Source organism: Cenococcum geophilum (genome assembly GCF_001692895.1).
Source record: "Cenococcum geophilum 1.58 unplaced genomic scaffold K441scaffold_18, whole genome shotgun sequence".
NCBI lineage: Eukaryota > Fungi > Ascomycota > Dothideomycetes > Gloniales > Gloniaceae > Cenococcum > Cenococcum geophilum.
In genome coordinates this window covers 812599-830605 of record NW_027137576.1, presented here as the reverse complement: position 1 = coordinate 830605, position 18007 = coordinate 812599, and the positions used below count along the sequence as shown (strand labels likewise).

The 18007-nt window shown below is 35.9% G+C and overlaps 1 protein-coding gene across 1 annotated transcript; it reads right to left on the bottom strand.

The window, feature by feature from the left end:
* Window positions 1-12264: 12264 nt before the first annotated feature.
* Window positions 12265-12703, bottom strand: K441DRAFT_659029 (uncharacterized protein). The gene has a single exon (XM_067648454.1). It carries the CDS (start codon window positions 12696-12698, stop codon window positions 12393-12395), a length of 306 nt encoding a protein of 101 aa, XP_067504557.1. The 5' UTR covers window positions 12699-12703; the 3' UTR covers window positions 12265-12392.
* Between the last annotated feature and the right edge of the window lie 5304 nt (window positions 12704-18007).

Here is an 18007-nt window from a genome sequence, read left to right as displayed (position 1 = left end):
ATTCTTTTACAGGAGGGCAAGAACTAGTCTTTAAAATTACGCAAAGCTGCTCCTATTTAGCTAGTAAAGGTATCTCTATTAACTTCTATTGGGTNCCTAGCCACTTAGGAATNTATNGAAACGAAATAGNAGATAAACTAGCTAAAAAGGGTCTCTCTAGAAGAAAAATAANGTCTTCTTATACTTCTTTATCCTATATAGGGAGAGTAGCAAGAGAAAAGATACTAGAATAGTGGAAAAACAATTGGTAACAGAACAAAAATAAAGGAAAACACTATACTAGGATCTGTAAAGGAAGCTATTCCTTTTCTCTTAAAGCACCTAAGGATAGATATCCTAAAAAGCTACAATNAGCTTTCTTCCAGCTAAAACTAGGAAAGGGTTTCTTTAAATCCTNCTNTAGAACAATAGGAAAGGACAAAGAAGGTAGATGCTTTAGAGAATGTACTGCTNTACAAACCCCTAAGCACCTACTACTAGACTGCAGCCTATATAAAGAAGAGAGAAAGAATATACAAAGGCAACTAGGCTCTTCTCTCTCTCTAAAGAAGTTATTTTGCACAAAGAAAGGAAGAGAAGCTCTTTTTCTATTCCTAGATAGGACAGGAATAGCTACTAGAAAGTGGCTAATAGCAGTAGGATCTTTAGAAGGAGGTAACTCCTACTAGGCTTCTAGTAGATAGATAATAGGGAGCAAAAGGACAGAAATAATTTACAAAAGGACAGGGACAGGCGTTAGGATTTCTTATTTTTTTTAGAATCTTTTCTATTGTTTTCTTATTACCTAATAGCTATTAGTAACCTAGTATTTTTACTAAGTAGCTATAAACTACTAGGACATAGTTACTAGTATATGTTAAGCTGCCTGAGAAGGATTTATATATATAGAGCTATAGCGCCATAGCCTAGAGGCTGCATGCGCAGTATTGTACGTAGTATAATACAATGGACCTAAAAAAATAAAAAAAAAAGGCTTAAGTAAACTTAATTATTTAGTTTAATAGGCCCTTCTTTCTTAAGATCTATAGAAGTCTCTTATATAATATATAGTTAAAGGCTCCGCTTATATTTAGGCTTAATATAGATATTATATAGCCTAGGCAGGCTTACCACGCTGCCTATACACTTAAGGTAATTAGGGAGAGAGTTAAAAGGATTAATTATTTCTTTTTTACGCCTATTTATATCTACGGCAGTAGTTCGTACTCCTTTACGGCTTCTTATATATATTTTATAACTATCTTTTCTAATATATTTTTAAGGGCGATTAGTTAATAGCTTCCTCGTACGGAGTAGTCCTTTTTATTTACCTTTTATAGAATAACTATAATTATTTCTCTATAGTATTTTAATAGCTTACATTTAAAGAGGTAGATAGTTACGGTATTGGCTAATAGTATTATTACAGCTTTTAATATAGCTTTAATTACCTTATTTAGGATTCTATTTAGTTCTACCGTTTTACTAATAAAGAGTTTCTATATAGTATCCTTTATTTCTTTTAAAGAGTTTATCTAGCTTATCTTTAGAGGTTAGGGGTAGTTTTAACTACTAATATCCTATAAGTTTGCTTAGTATATATCTAAAAACAAATCTCTCTACTAGTATTTTTATTTTTCCCTATTGTTATTTATATACTAGTTTTATTCTATCTAGCGGAGCATAGATAAGTAAGGGTCTCCTAGCGTTTCCCCTATGGCTCTTTATTACTACTTTAATATATACTAAAGGCCCTAATTATATGGTTTAGTAGGATCTAAGGTAATTTCCTTTAGGAATTAGCGCTAGCTATTTCTATTCTCCTTCTATATTATCTTCTTAAGCCTATTCTTTAGGGCGTTATAGCTCTAATAGTAGTAGGCCTCGCCTATTACACTATACTATCTTATACCTATTTTATACCTGCAAGTAGCTATACCACCTTTAGTAACCATTTATGCCGAACGTGTTTATAGGGCTAGGTTTTTAGGTAGTACTTTTTTAAGCAGTTGCTTAGAATCCCCTAAATGTCCTTTAGCTTTATCTCTAGTATTATTACTAGTCTATTAGTAATTTCCTAAAAGTATTTTTTTTAATTAAGTTTTTGTATAGCGTATCTCTAGCGAGTTTATTACATTAGGGTTTTTATATATTATAACTTAGTAGTAAATATATTATAAAGCCTTATAGGAAATACTATAATAAACTTATAAATAGGCTTAATATAGAGGCATAATAAAATATTATACTAAATTGGTAGGGTAAGTACTTAATAAATTAACTTTAATTAATTTTAAAATTTACTACTATGGTATCTAGCTAAAGTTTTTATTTTTTTTAGGTCTGTTAGAGGTTATTTGTCTAAACCCTATTAAGATAATACTTTCCCACTAGTAATACCGCCCTTTGCTATTTCGTATACGCGCGAGGTACGCGTATTGTATTCCTTTACCTTTAGATATACCTCTATACCTAGCTTACGTCAGGAAAACGGGAGGTGGCGCACGAAATTTGGTTTCGCTAAAAGTGATTTTAAGGCCTAGGGCTAGCTTTCCGCCATATTAGCTGACCCCCCAGAGCTATACGCCAGCTTTTAGCCATATTAGCTAACCCCCTAGAGCTATACGCTAGCTTATAGCTATAAAATAAATATTGTTACTATTATTGTATTTATTGCTATTAGGGTATTAAAATCCTAAAGGCCTCCTAGTAGGCTCTAAGCAGGCTTTAAGCAGGCTCTAGTAGGACTTTGATTTTCCTAATTATCTAAATCGTCCTAAGTACCATCGGATCCCCGCTATATTCCCAATAGCCTCTACACGTGCCTTTGCATACCCCTTGTACACCTAAATGCCACCTTATTTTTTACCCTTCCTTATATCGTCCCTACCTAGAAAGGCACTAGAACGATAGCTAGCAGACTATAACCAGAACCAGACGACAACGACCAGCCGCGAACACCACAAACAATTCAATTAATCGATTGATTGAATCGAACCAGAGCCTCGATATAGCCCGTTACCAAATTAAATCGGATTAAGGCCTCCAAGGGAGGCACCTTAGATAACTACTATTTAAACCAACTCCTCCCCTAAATTAAATTAGACACTAACACAGGCAGGCACTAAGCCTAGTTAGGAAATCGGTATACAACCGGCAGATTATCGGGAACAACGCCAATCGACGATTTGGAGCCTCTATGTGAGGTTCCCCCCTACTCCTTAATCAATCGCTTAAAGCCTGAGTGGTAGTCTCCCTAAAAAGACGTAGAGCTCCTATAATAGATACAGGTAGGCAGGCAGGTAGGTAGGCAGGTAGGTAGATAGGTAGGTAAGTACGCAGGTAGGTAGATAGGTACGTAGGTAGGTAGACAGACAGGCAGGTACGTAGGTAGGTAGATAGGCATTGGACCTAGTTAAGAAATCAGTATATAGGTAGCGGATCATCTAGACCAGCCAATTAACAATTTAGAGCCTCTGCGAAAGGCTCCCCCCTTTAACTACTATTAATTTTATTTTATTAATTTTAATTTTATAAATATTATAGCTATAGGAAATATTATAAATATTATAACTATTAGATATAAAGTGGCTAAAGTAGCTAAAGTGGGTAAAGTGGCCCTGGGCTAGCGTAAAGAAGTGTATATAAGCAGATTAGCGGATCCAGCTAAAAATGACCCAGGGCTAGCCCCGGGCTAGCCCCTGCCACTCTCCCGTTTTCCTAACGTAGCTATACCTTTAGCAATACCCCTAACGGCGACCCTAGTACTAGCTTAAGTACTAGTACCGGCAGCACCTTTAGTAATACCCCTATTAGTACCTAAGCGACGCTAGAAGCGACTAGATCTTATAAGATACCAGTATATATAGGCCCTTACGCTTTGCTTAGCTGGTTAGACCTATATATAAATAGCCGATTACCTTAAGATTATGTGTAACTAGGTTTAGGCGGCTTATAAACTAGGGTACCTAACCCCTAAAAAATAAGATAGCCGTCCTTTAGTCCTTTTAGAAAAGTAAGCGTAAGAGCTTTTTATCTTTATTTGCTCCTCTTAAACAAATTAATTATTATCCTATATTTAACTCTCCTAAGGCCCTTTTACCTACTAGAAAATTGGTAAATATACGATCTAAAATACCTTACGTAAGCATGGATTTTGTTAGTATATCGCCTGTATAAAACCACCTCTATCGCTATAAAATAAAGTAGATCGTTTATACTAGGTAGAAGAGTATATAAACTAGTTAAAAGAGTAGTGGACTTTAATATTATAGACTAATAAGACCTAGGTAACTAGAGGCCGGTATATAAAGTAGTAGATAATAAAGCGCCCTAGGGAAGAGCTTAATTCTACCTATATTATAGATAAAATAAAAAGGCGTTCTAGCTAGATATTTTAGGGTTATTTTAGTAGTAATAATAAGGGGCTTTACCTCTTCTGGGAGAAGGAATAGGGTACTATTAATTAGGAGTCCTTATATAGCGGTTAAATTTAAAGAAGTATACTAGGAAACCTTTTCCCCTAAACTATATAGTTTATCTTTCTTTAAGCGGTAGCTTAGCGGTTTAGGTTACTATATATAGCTTTAAGAAGTCTAACTAGGCTTTATACTAAGTTTAGCTAAAGAGGTTTAATAAGGTTGGCTACCTTTTCTCTTAGTTAACTTAGGGCGTAGTAAAATTAGTTAGTGTTAGGTAAAACCTAAGTAGATAGTTATATAGCCGTAAGGTATAGGCGACCCTAGGGCAACCTAGGGGTGACTTACCTATAAGGCACGTGCGCTATACGTGCCTAGGGAAATCCCTTCCTACCTCGTACACAGACTCCTCCTTTTCCCTTAAGGATTCGTCTCTATCTATACAATATACCCTATTATTTTATTATTGGACTCCCTACCCACATCCTTACCTTATAGTTAGCTTTAGTTAGGTAGCAGTTAGTATTACCAATTAGCTTATTTTTAAGCCGGCTTAAGAATAACTAAAGGTTTTATTATTTACTGGTAAATACTAGAGGGTCTAGTTATTTTTTAGATTATTATAGTATAGTAATTAGTTTAGGGTAAATAACTACTGCTAGTTTAGGGCTTATATTCTGTATATAGGCCTCTAGGGATAGTATTTAGTTTTAGGGCCCTAGTGTAGGTATTTTAAGGATACGGATTTCTTCTTAAAGAGCTTTAATTAATTATTAGTATTAGGCCTTTTATTCTATAAGGGTGTCTACAAAGGATATCTATAAACCTACTATCTGCTCTTTAAGCACGGTAAGTATATTAGCTGCCGTTATAGGAGTTTTAGGTACGTTCTATATTTTAATAGTAGTATAGGTAGTTAACGTAATATAGTGTTACAGAGTAAGTATAAGCGACAATAATATATAATAAGGTTAAGACGTTATATAAGGAAAGGAAGTGAGAAAACGAGAAGAAAGGGTATATATTATTAACTTAGTTACTTAGTTAACGCGTGCACGGAGTAGAATTGGATTTAAGTAGTAGTCCTAGCAGAACTTAACAGAATTTAGTAGAACTTGGTAAAATATAGCAGAATACAGCAGATTGCCGTTAGATTGCCATAGATTACGGCAAATTATAGTCTTATGGTCGGTCTCTAATTAGTATATCTAAGAGTTAGCGACGCTGTCAGCTTCGCTGCTAAGAGGCTGCTAATATAAGCAGTCAGCTATAAGACTGCAACTAGCTAACAGCTCGCTGCCTTAGCGGTAAGATTTAGTGGTAAGTTAAAGCTTTTAGTAGAAGTTAATGATATTTAGATAATCTAGTTGGTTAATTATACGCCAAGCAATGGGAACCCATAGGAATCTCTTGCTTAGCTATAGTAAATAAAGCGTTTTCCCCAATATCTCCATTACGCGCCGAAACCCATGCTAAAGCTTACCATTTTATTACCTATATAAAATGAAACGCATATTATATTTCACGCGTTATCTAGGCAGTAGAGCTTCTTTATCTACTTCCTCCTCTATTGCTTTCTTATTTAATTTACAATTTACGCGTTATTTAACTTCTTTAGCACCACGTAGGGTTTATAGATTAACTACTTCCTTCCCCCTTCTAATTAACAATAATACTAAATGTAACCGACTACCGGACCTTGCATATTACCCTGTTTCACCTGCGTCAGCACTACCCTCGTATGTCTTAGATACGTTGGAAATGAGTTATGGGCTTCGGAGTTCGGGGTCTACTTTCATGTATTTATACCACTTGATTTCCATAGATTTATAATCAAGTTGCTCGTTCAATTCCCACACACTGCAAAGCTTACACTAAATTAGGTAATTAAGATTCTGTATTATAAGAGCCTCCTTTAGCAAATTAGAATTATAGCTATATCTTTCCTATTAATTAGGACAATCCCTACCTAATAATATATAGTAAGCTTGCTGGTAAACACAGATACCAGGTTATTAATAAGCGGTTACTATTAAGTAAAGCTCCTATATTACTAATATAGAAGTATAAAGTAGACCTTTTTTAGGATAGTCCTTTAGGTAAAAAGAGGCTCTAGCTATATAAGCTTTGCCATTTAGCTTAAAAACTAGGTGCTTTACTTATAATTAACGGCCATTTAAAGTTAAAGTATAACCTTATTATTAACCCTAAAAGTTATAGTAGTAAAATATAACTACTAAGTATAGAAGCTTTTACTTTCGCTAGTAGTTATAAACACCAGCCGTTCTAGGCAGCTGGCTATATTTAAGCCTATATTAATTAGATAATTCTATAAGATATTACCTTCTATTAAGCTATAAGTCCTTATACTCGCGCTCTACTAACCTTTAACCGTTTTTAGATTTAGGACTATCTTATAAAGGCGCCTATATTACTAAGCGATTGGATTAAAACCGTATTTAAATAGCAACGCGTTAATATTAAAGACCTCCTTACCGCACTTGGTAAAATTAATCTTACCTATAATATCTAGATATCTATAAACGGAATATTACTACTTAGTATAGTAGCCTATTTTATTAATATAGGTAGAAAGCTTTAATTAGTATTTTTAGGCCTTCTATAACTACGAGGATTATACTCTACTAAAAATATAGTAATAGCCCTAGCGTTAGTAATTTAAAAGTATTAATTTAATTATAAGCTTGGCTCCTTAATAGCTAATAACGCTAGTAATAATAATAAGCTCTATAACTACCTCTTATAAAGCCTATTAGTGGCTAAAAAGGAACAGCTTTGGTATGTTGGCTATATTATTAACCTTACTATTTAAGGCCTTAATATACGGTAAAGGCGTAAGTAAGCTTAAATGCTTAATAATCGGCGCGAGTAAGTACGTCAAATTCAATTTTATACGGCAAAGAGGCTCTATAGGCAAGGTTTATAATATTATTAAATATATTATATAATTAATAAGACGCTATAAGGACTTTGCTAAGAACTAGGCTAAGGCCTATATTAAGGACGAGCTCTTTAATTAAGTAGAGCTTCTACTTATTAAGGGTGGAGGCGTTTAGTACAATTTAACTTACTTTATACTCCGCCGTACCTACCTTCTTTATAAAGTAATTAATAAATATCTACTAGTTTAGAGGAAGCCTACTAATAATAGCTACAATCTATTGCAGGACGCGCTTACTAATAAAAATTGGCAGTAAGTAAAGCAGCTTATTAAGATCCTAAAGCCTTTTATATTAGCCACTAAGCGTATAAAAGGTAACGCTAATAGTCCTAGTATTAAAGGCTTATATAGCGCTCTATAGGAGTTAATCACTAATATAGAGCTACTCTATTAAATCCTCTAGCGAACTTAGTAAAGCCTTAAAAACAAATACGACTCCTTTTTTGGATTGGGCGTTAATATAGCTATCTAAAAGGTTAATAAATATTTTAATAAAATAAAGGCCGAGAGCCCTTACTATTTCGCCATAGTAATCCTTTATCTGTCTTTTAAACGCGCCTACTTTTGCAATAAGTAGAAACGGTAGACCTTATAGTAAAAGCACGCCGAGTAGTATATAGAGACTTTATTTAATAACTATATTAATAAGTAAGTAGATAAGAAAGATAAGGAACTGGCTAAGCTATAATATAGAAAGATTTCTTATAAATCTATATATAGTCCTTAGTTGTAGATAAGAGCCTTACTTCCTTAAAGCGTAATTAAAAGTATATTACGCTCGCTAGTAAGCTTAACCGCTACTATAATATAGGCCTTAAGCTTATTAAGATCCGCTCTAATAATAGTAATAAGCGGAACAACCTTATTCCTAATCCTCTTAACTAGTGGCTTAAAATCAGTTAAATTCTTTATCTAATACTTACTAAGATTGCCCTTAATCTATTCCCTATACCGGTAATAAGCTCTATATATAAATAAGTCTTTAGCTAAGCTAAAAGGATTATTACTAATAAGCGTAATTAACTATTAGCCGATACAATTAAAGCAGATTAATATTAAAAATAGTAGTTAATTAAAGGCCTTTTATTAAGTAGTTTGATCGACTATATTAACTTTAATAGAGGTTTAACTACACCTTAGTTAACAAGCTTAGATATTAATCTTACTAGCTATAAGCTAACTATAGAGGTAGAAAAGCTAGCTTGGTAAGATATATTTAACGAAGCTTTATATTTAATTAAATTTAATATAGAAATAGAGCCTCCGGAGCCCTTACCAATGCCTTCTTTCTAACCTTACCACTAACGTTACTACTAAACATTCTACCTTTTTAACCCTCTATAAGTGCGTAAGACGAATTTAGCTATATTTAAATACTATATTAGGTAAATTGGGGTTAGATTTAATTAGGCAACGTTAATATCTACACATAGAGAGGTGCTGCCAAAAATCCGCAATAAAACACCATAAAGTCTATATCAATTTCCTAATTGGGACAGCTAGCTGACAGCGTGATAGTTAGCGTACCTTACCTCGTAGTTAGCGGACAGCGAGCGGTCCAATTGACGCAGTCAGTTAGCTATAAAAGCTAAAGCTAAAGCTAGCTAACTGTTAGACACACTGTCTCTAATTGCTAAGTTGGTAGAAATAGGTGGATATGTATAAGGTGTCACAGAGGTGTCCTATAATACCTGCCTACCTACCTATCTACCTACCTACCTGTCTGTCTATCTGTCTATCCATTTGTCTATCTATCTATATCTACCTATCTATGCCTACCTCTCTATACCTACCTATCTGTGCCTACCTATCTGTGCCTATATATCTATGCCTATATATTTATGCCTACCTGTCTATATCTACCTGTCTATATCTACCTATCTATACCTACCTGTCTATATTACCTTAATTCGATCAATTAATTGAATCGTTTATAGTGTTCGCTGGCTAGTCGTTTAAACGGTTGTTATCTAGCTCTAGCAGCGTTTATATGGCTCTAGCGAGGTCGTGTGGCTCTGGCGAGGTCGTATAGCTCTGGCGACGGTTTTCTACTAGCTGTCGTTCTGGTATCTCCCTAGGTAGGGAAAATATAAGGAAAAAAGGATAAAAAATAAGGTGGCTACCTAGGTGTATATAGGGGGTATACTTGGTAGAGGCATGTATAGAGGCTATTAGGAATATAGCGGGAGCCTAATACAGAGCTTTATATACACCACCTCGTTAATTCCGGTTGTTAGCGCTTTTAATTAAGCCACTAACTAACACGAATTTAGTCTATCTAGCTTGGCAGCTAAATATTAGAAAGAGACTGCCGAACAACCTTACCTAATAGTTAATTTAAAGCTTTTTAACGCCTCTACTAGCCGTATTATAATTAGGTATATTAGTAAACTCTACGCAGTAAGGAGCCTAACTTAGGAAGTTTAATACGTCTTTTAGTTTCCTACCCCTCTTCTAAGCTGCTAACGCGTTATTTATAATAATCCTTAACTTAGCCTCTATTACAATCTTCCTTAAGCCTCTATTATGACCTTCCTTAAGCCTTTATTACGACCTTCCTTAAGCCTCTATTATAATAATTACCAGCTCTTATATCCGAATAACCTTTCCGGCAGTAATCAGCTTAAAAATGGCTTGCTTTTATCCTAGGTAACTTTATAAAAGTTAGAAATAGGCCCTTAGATATATTAATTATACTATTAAGACGGATATTAATAGCGGTGGTTACAGATAAGGTTTCTAAGTTTGGGTAAATATTAAGTCTTAGCGCAATTATAAGGGACTTTAGATAGCTCTATAGATTTAAGTATAAAGATATTTATCGGCGCCTATTATAAGTTAATACTATCCTTACTACTTTTTATACTAAATTTATATATTCCTATAATAAGTTCTAACTAAAATCTTTTAGATTCTATCCTTAAAGGTATCCACTATACTATCTCCTAAGTATAATCCTTTCCGTATAGAAGGAACTTTAGAACCTACTTTACCTAATCCTCTTAAAGCTCTACTACGCCTTCCTAGCTTTAGAAGCTTCTTTAGCTTATTTACTTCTTCTTTACCTAGTAATATAACTATACTAAATACTCCCTCTACTCGCTCTACTGTATCTAGTTCTTTTACTCTAACACCTACTACCCTAAACCGTCGCATTCGCTAAGCAATTCCTTATCTTAATAGATAGGAGAGACATAAGAAATAGGAGCGGGAGGAGTAAGCTATAGAACGTATTTAACGTCGCCGATAGCTTTAGGAAAGTAACGCTTAAGTACTTATTCCTTACTCCCTAAGATGCATAATTAAAGGCCTTTATCGCTACCTTTAAGAACCTATTTCTTGCATTGCTGCATTAGTTAAGCAACTATATTCTACTGTCCACTATATTATTAATAAAACACAGACCCTAACACGTAGTAGCTATCGCAATACTCTTACATACGGCTCGCTAATTTAGCGTCAACTAGTTAATTTCCTAGAGTTAAATGCTTAAGCGCGTCGCCTTACCTACTTAGAGCTTTCCTTTTACGTAGGAGTCCCTTATTCTAACTCTATAGTCGCCTAATATTTTAAAAAGGAGGGCTTTTAACGCTATATTGCTTATATAAAGCCCTAGCTTACTATAGCTTACCTTTGCGCCCAGTTAGCATTTATATTAGCCTACCATTACTTTTAAAAAGAGAATTAGTAGAGAGTTATGTGGACAGATAAGGCAGCTATATATTATAGTGGGCACTAGCAGCTTTATATTATTAGAAGACCTAATAAATGATTTTATCCTAACTACCTCCGTCCTAAGTTTACTAATATACCTTATATAATAGTATAGGCTGCATTCTACAGTGCAGAAAAAGGGCCTCTACTATTTTAAAATAAGAAAGAATAGGGTAATATTATAGCGTAGGGCTTCCTAGATTATATATATCTAAAGCTTAAAGAATTTTATAACTTCTATAACGCTAAGTATAATATATATTTCCCTAATTACGAATTTAGAAGTACCCTAATAATTATACAAATAGACGGAGCTCCCTGTTATAGAGCTTATATTACTATCGCTAAGTTCCAGAAAGACGATATTAAGTTACTTTAGTGGCTAGCAAATAGCCTAGATCTTAACCTAATTAAGGCCGTTTAGAATGTAATAAAGACTTAAATAGCTAAGCGGAAGCCTCGCCCGTTAATAAAAGAAGTAATATAAGCAGCTATTAAATCTAAATGGGAGAATCTGGAGGCCTGCTACTTTAAGGATCTAGTTACTTCTATACCTATACGCCTTTAGGCAGTAATTAAAGCAGAAGGGGGACCTACTAAGTAGTAGAGAACAGTAGAAAGCTTAGAGGATGATTAGGATCTTAGAGGACGATTAGGGGCTTAGAGGATAATTAATGGAGGAGACATTTGGACACTCGTTTAATTGCTAAGCGTTAATTTTAACACTCATTTGGCTACTGTAACTTCAGAAATATTTGTATATAGGCAATCTACTATACAATCATTAGTTTTAAAAAGCTTCATAAATTTTTGATATTGAGGTCTTTTGAAGCTCACCGCTAAGACGGGGAAACTCATACTAATCTATATGAGGATTTCCGCCCGAGAGGCGTCACTAGTAAGGCGCTAACAACCGGAATTGACGAGGTGGTGTAGAGCCTCTGTACGCAGAGCTTCGCGCAGAGCCTCGTGCAGAGCCTCTGTACGTAGAGCTTCGTGTAGAGCTTCGTGCAGTTTTGTGGTATTTTTATTGCAGCCGAAAATTAGGGTTTAGCAATTTGCGGCGATTCGCACGAGTAGCCTATGTGTTTATAGTAATTCGCTGCAAATTGCCGGACCCCAATTTTCGGCTGCAACGTGCCCAAAAAAAGTTTCCTGATGCAGGAGTTGTGCAGTCATAATAACAGGTTCCTAATACTCTATTATATAACTGTTAAAGTAGCTAGGCCTAACTCAATAGAGTACACGCCAGAAATCGTTAATTTTATAGACAGTATTATAGGAGCAGTAATAACGGAGAAAGTTAAGCCAGCCGCTGTCTAACTAGAGTCGTTAAGAACCTCATCTTCATCGTCCTCCCATCCACTATCCTCAATATTATCGTCGCTGTCCTCGGGAAACTGAAACTTCCCTAAATCTACAAAGTTGTTAAGGAAGCGCCTGCCGTTCTCAGGCCGCATACACTCGGCAATTTGGTGGTGTTTCTCCGGCAACTCCTTAATAGAAGTCCACCGACGACCCCTCTCCTTCTTCCGGAAGCAGTATAATAGAGTATAACACTCAGCTAGGTCCGCTAACCGGCAAAGCGCGAGCTTACGCTTATACTCGCGCTGGATATCCGCCATTGTGCGTCCTAAGAGCCAGTCTATTATGCTGAGGCGGCTCGGTAGCCGCGGTGAGTGGATACGGAATACATCGGCGCATGAGTCGAGTAGCCCTGGTAGCGTTGGCACTGGGATAAAGCTATGGTCACACTCTATCGTGGTAGTACGCGCTGTATCTATCGGATCAAATGCAACTAGGTCCCCAGGGATAATACCGATACGGATATGCACATACTCCAGTACCAGAATATCTGGAAAGTCGACAGGACAGCTCGAGTTTGGAAGTCTTAGCTGTGTCACTAGGGAGCGCTCATAATAGGGGAGGTCAGTAGTGATAGCCTTCGCCGCTGCATTAACACGGTTGTTTGGTACTACAAAGTATATAGTATGGAGACATGAGGTAGGGACTCGGAACGCTGCGGCCCATAAGAAGTCCCCCCAGAGAACGTGGGGAATTTTGTGGTGGGAGAGAGCGCGCGAAAGCGAGACGGTGTTCCAGGCGGCAGAGTGGGCTGCGTTTTTGGAGATTGGTCCATGAAATCCCATAATGGCTAGGTGTTTATTATCGTCGATAAGGTAAGGTAGTGTAGTTTTGGGGAATATTAAGGGTGAATAACTGCTGTGGGGAGGATTCAGTAGGAACTAGTTGGAGGTTGAGGTCGAAGGGTGACTATCCACAATTACATTTGTTTGTTACCTCAGAAGCTCAGACCTTACCTCAGCAAGCTCAGACCATAGAATCAATTAGCGGACATACGTATATCCGCAAGCGGATATCGCTAACCTTTTTTGTTAAAAAGTTGATTCTATAGTCTAAGGGACTTATCTAACGTTTCTTAAGCGATCCAACTTTGTTTATATGTAAAGCAGTTACCTTTTTTAACGAAATTAATCTACACCCCCATAGCAGCTATTATCTCAGAAATACCGTTAAATTGATCCGCGGAAGTAGCTCTATAATCAATAAATATATCTACCCCATTAGCCCCCGCGATGTTAAGCAGAAAGCGCCGCTAAACGGGTAATATGCCGATAATTAAACTACCTACCCTCACTATAAACACGGCATTAGTTAACCGGCGGACGCCTATCTAAACACCAACTGGAGCATCCGCTAGGCGGATATTAAAGGAAGAGAAGGTTAGAATTATTTTAGAGCACTTACAGGAGTAGCGATGGTCCTTTAGTGACCTTTCTTTAGCGTGGCTACAGCTTAATATTAATAAAAGACTAGGCGTAGGAAATAATAAGGCGTAAAAAAAGAAGGCAAAAAAGAAGAAGGTAAAGGGGCTTATTGCTACCCTTCTAAGGGACAAAAAAATCTATAATGCGATTATGGAGACTACGGATATCTATTCGGAACTAATTAATACGGTCATAAATATCCTTTATAAAGAGCTTTGTAATCTCCAGCAGAAGACAGTTATCTTTAGGCTATAGAAGTCAAATCTAGAGTTTAAAGACGTTTAACTCTCGTAGGGCTATAAGGCAATTAGCTAATATACCCCTCTACTCTACCAACTAATAGAAGGATTATCGTCATAATTAAGAACTAATAGATCGCGAAATCCGCACTTAGGGCGGGTGGTTATTCTTACGTCTATCCTTTTATTAGGCCGCGCTTAAAGCTCCGCTAACTGTTTTACTTAGCTTCTTAGTCTTTGTCTTTAAGGTATAGGTGTAAAGCATTAGGTTCTATTACTGCTTTATAAATTAGGGCTTATTAACGGATATAAGACGCTTAATTACTAAAAGATGGAATTGGCCGAGCGCTCTAAGGAAGGTTATAATACCAGCGGCGGATATACTGGCGCTAACGTTATTAAAGACTTACCTCTAATTAATGTCCGCTTTTAATAATATCTATATTATATATAACAATTTTAACTATCTTAAGTAAACGCGACATTAGTTAATCGGAGATACTAGTGTTTTTTATTCCTATACTACTAGAAAGCTTATCTACGGATCTTATATTCCCCCTAGTGGCCTTCTTTAAAGTATACTATATAACCAAGTACAGCTTCGCATTAAGGATATTACTAAGGCGCTAGGTAACACATATAATAGCATTTAAAATTAGATATCTATATTTATAATTATAGATGCTCTGCGAAGCGTATATCCGGCCGCTATAAATAGCATTTTTAAATCTAATACCAAGCTTAAATATCCGCGTATGCCGGAGATTAATATTCTACTATCTATAAAGACAATATACGTAAACCTAGGCCCTATTATAGAGAGCGAGGCTTCTATAAATGGCAACTACTGTATACTTAAGACGATCTTCCTAGAGTAACTATAGCTTAATCGCGATAATAATTTCTAGGACCAATTATATCTGGTATACGGTAACTAGAAAACCGTAAAGCTTATCCGCGCCTATAAGCAGGAGCGGGCGGAGGCTACGCTCTTATATAATAACCACCGTTGGGTACTACCTGTTTTAGGTCTTTGGCACCTCTGGTTAAACTTCCTATATACAATTATAAGGACTTTCTTTGGTGGTAAGCAATATGCGCAGTAGTACTCTACGCTCTACACTTATATAAATTACCTTGGGCGACGAAATATTCCTATAAAGCGCCCTTCTTTTTACCATCTTAAGGAGCTAGTACTGCATAGTTTTAATACCCATATTATTGCACTCTTCTTAATACATATCCACAATAGGCTTGATATTTATAAAGAAGGTGCGGTTAAAAGATACATTAGATCCTTAACGCCCGAGTAGTTTTTATAGCATATTAAGGATATCCGCGCGGCGGGTTTTAGCTCTAAAGTTAGCCGCGAGGCTAATAAACTGGTTCCTCCGCAGCCCTTTACCCGCGAAGGTTCTTAAATTATAAATTAATTACTTATAGTACCCGGCTCCGCTACTATAAGCTAGCCCGCTTAAATTGTTAACGTAGAGTTCTTTAATTATATTTAATATCTATAGGTGGTTAAAATATATAAAGTGTTGAAATACGCCATTAAGTATATAGATATCGGCCTTTTAAAGCGTGCAATTGCCCGCCTTTGCCTTTACTTTACTAGATTAAGGAGCAATAACTATATATTAGAAATAATATACTTCTAAAGGTTAATTATAACAGAGGCGTATAATCTAGTACTTTAGTAGGCTATACTTATAAACGGGCTAATTAATAATTACGGAGAGCTAAATAGCTTTTTTAAAGCTAATTAACTTAATAAACTACTAAATCTTCAGCTAAAGGAGTTACTCCAATTATGCGGAAACTCGACCTTCGGAGTAGACTTTCTATTTAGATAAAGTATTCTTACTATAAGCTATACTGGACCTCTTCGTGCTAAGTTTAAGGACGCGTTTAGTAAGCGGACGATATCCAATTATATAATTAAGCCTCCTATGGTTAATATCTAGTTACTTACGGATATAATTGCTAAGGATTTGATTATGCGTCAGCGTATACAGGACGTTGGGTTTAAGGCACCTGCTATTCTTTAACTTAAATTAGAGCAGCTCTTATAGGGCGGCATTGCTAATTTTAATATACGGATGTCTTATATTAGCGGTTTACTATATAACCCTTATAAGGACGAATTTAATAAGGCTACAGATAATATACTAGAGGACTTTTAAATGCTTAGGCTTATAGTACGTTTCTATCTTAATATATTAAGCGAGATCTTTTTATTAATATTAATTCTAGCTAGCGTATAATTTTCTTAGTGCGTAGTATATAACGTAGTAGTTAGCTATTTTGTGGTACGGATATATAAATATCTTTATCTTAGCTTATATAGATATCTTCACCTTAGCTTATATAGATATTATAATATTAATTAAGTATATCTATTAAATATAAGACGGAGACTTAATTCCTACGTATATAGTAGTAAAAAGGTAAGAGCTACTATTTTTTTTATTATAAACCCGTAACAACGGCCAACCCGTAGTAATAGCTAACTTATATCTACTTATTTGATATCTAGTAGCCCAGTATTGCGTATAAGTGCAATAATACTACGCCTTAGGAACGCAAGCTTATCCTTTATATTACTTAGAGAATCTCCAAACTTATTTAACCGGCGGTCCATAGCTCGAATATCTTTCGCTATATTAGTTACCCGTTTACGAACTATATTAATATATATAGAAATAGCAATTGCTAAATACACCCTAATAGATTCCATGCTAGCGGAAGCGGTAGTAGTAATAGTAGCACCTAGCGTGCTAGCAATTAGTAAAAGAGTTAGAGTAGCGGTAGAGCGGGTGCCTCTACGGCCGCGTATACTACTACGAGTAGGAGTCTTAATAGGAGGGGAGGTCTTAGTGGGGGGGGGGGGGGGCGTAGTAATTAAGGGGGGGGTGGTGCGGGAATAAAGCTATGCGGATATTAGCAATATCCATATTATTAAGATGCGGATATTATACCTTCTTAGTAGGTGTTTTAGCTGGACTATTAGCAGAAGCTAACTTCGCACGTTTTTTGCCCTAAGGTATAACCAGCTCTAGATTTAGTAAACTTTCCTATACGCGTGTTAGCTAACAGAATAATAGTATACTATTAGCACGTACCTTTCCGCACGACCTACTACCTACACAATATCTTAAGCACGCACCCCTAAAATAAGGCCTAAAGTCCTTCTTATAATGATATTTGTAGCTATGCTTCTTATATAGAGTATATAGCGGGTCGCGTAGCTTACTAAAGCTACCCTTAATATTCTAAACGTGTGTTAATATCCGCTGGCGACTTTCCTTTATGTTCTCCCAAACACTAGCTTTTAAAGTATACCATTTATTCACTAACAGCACTTAGATAGGAAGGCGCTTGTTTATATTTGTGGTACTACGAAGATTATAAGGGCTATAGAGATTGCGAGGGCTGTAGAGATTGCGAGGGCTGCGGAGATTGTAAGAGTCGGCGTTATTAAGATCTTTATCTTTACCGCTATCTAGAGATTCGCTATCTAAAGAAACCTTATAAATATCTAGGTTACTATAAGAGGTAAATTAGTAAACAAGATATTAAAACAGTATAACTAACACATACGATTTAATGGCTATCTTAGCCTTTAGATTTATATTAGCAGCCTTTTTAGCCTACTTTCTAAGAAAAGAAGATAAACGAGCCTTATTAAGCCTCCTTTTAGAAGTATTAGGTAGCGGTAGCAGAGAGGCAGATAGCAAAGAAGTGGACGGCGAAGGAACTGACGGTAAAGTGGTCTATGGCAAAGATATAGGCAATAGAAAGGCAGGCAGCGAAAAGGTGCGCGGATTTTCAGCAGATTTCGCTCTATTTATATTTTTGTCGTCTATTAAATTCTATAAAGAGCGCTTTGGTATATATTTTCTA

What these genes read in the sequence shown, in the direction of transcription:
- K441DRAFT_659029 (XM_067648454.1), bottom strand. Translation starts at nt 12,698, where the DNA reads ATGGCGGATATCCAGCGCGAGTATAAGCGTAAGCTCGCGCTTTGCCGG.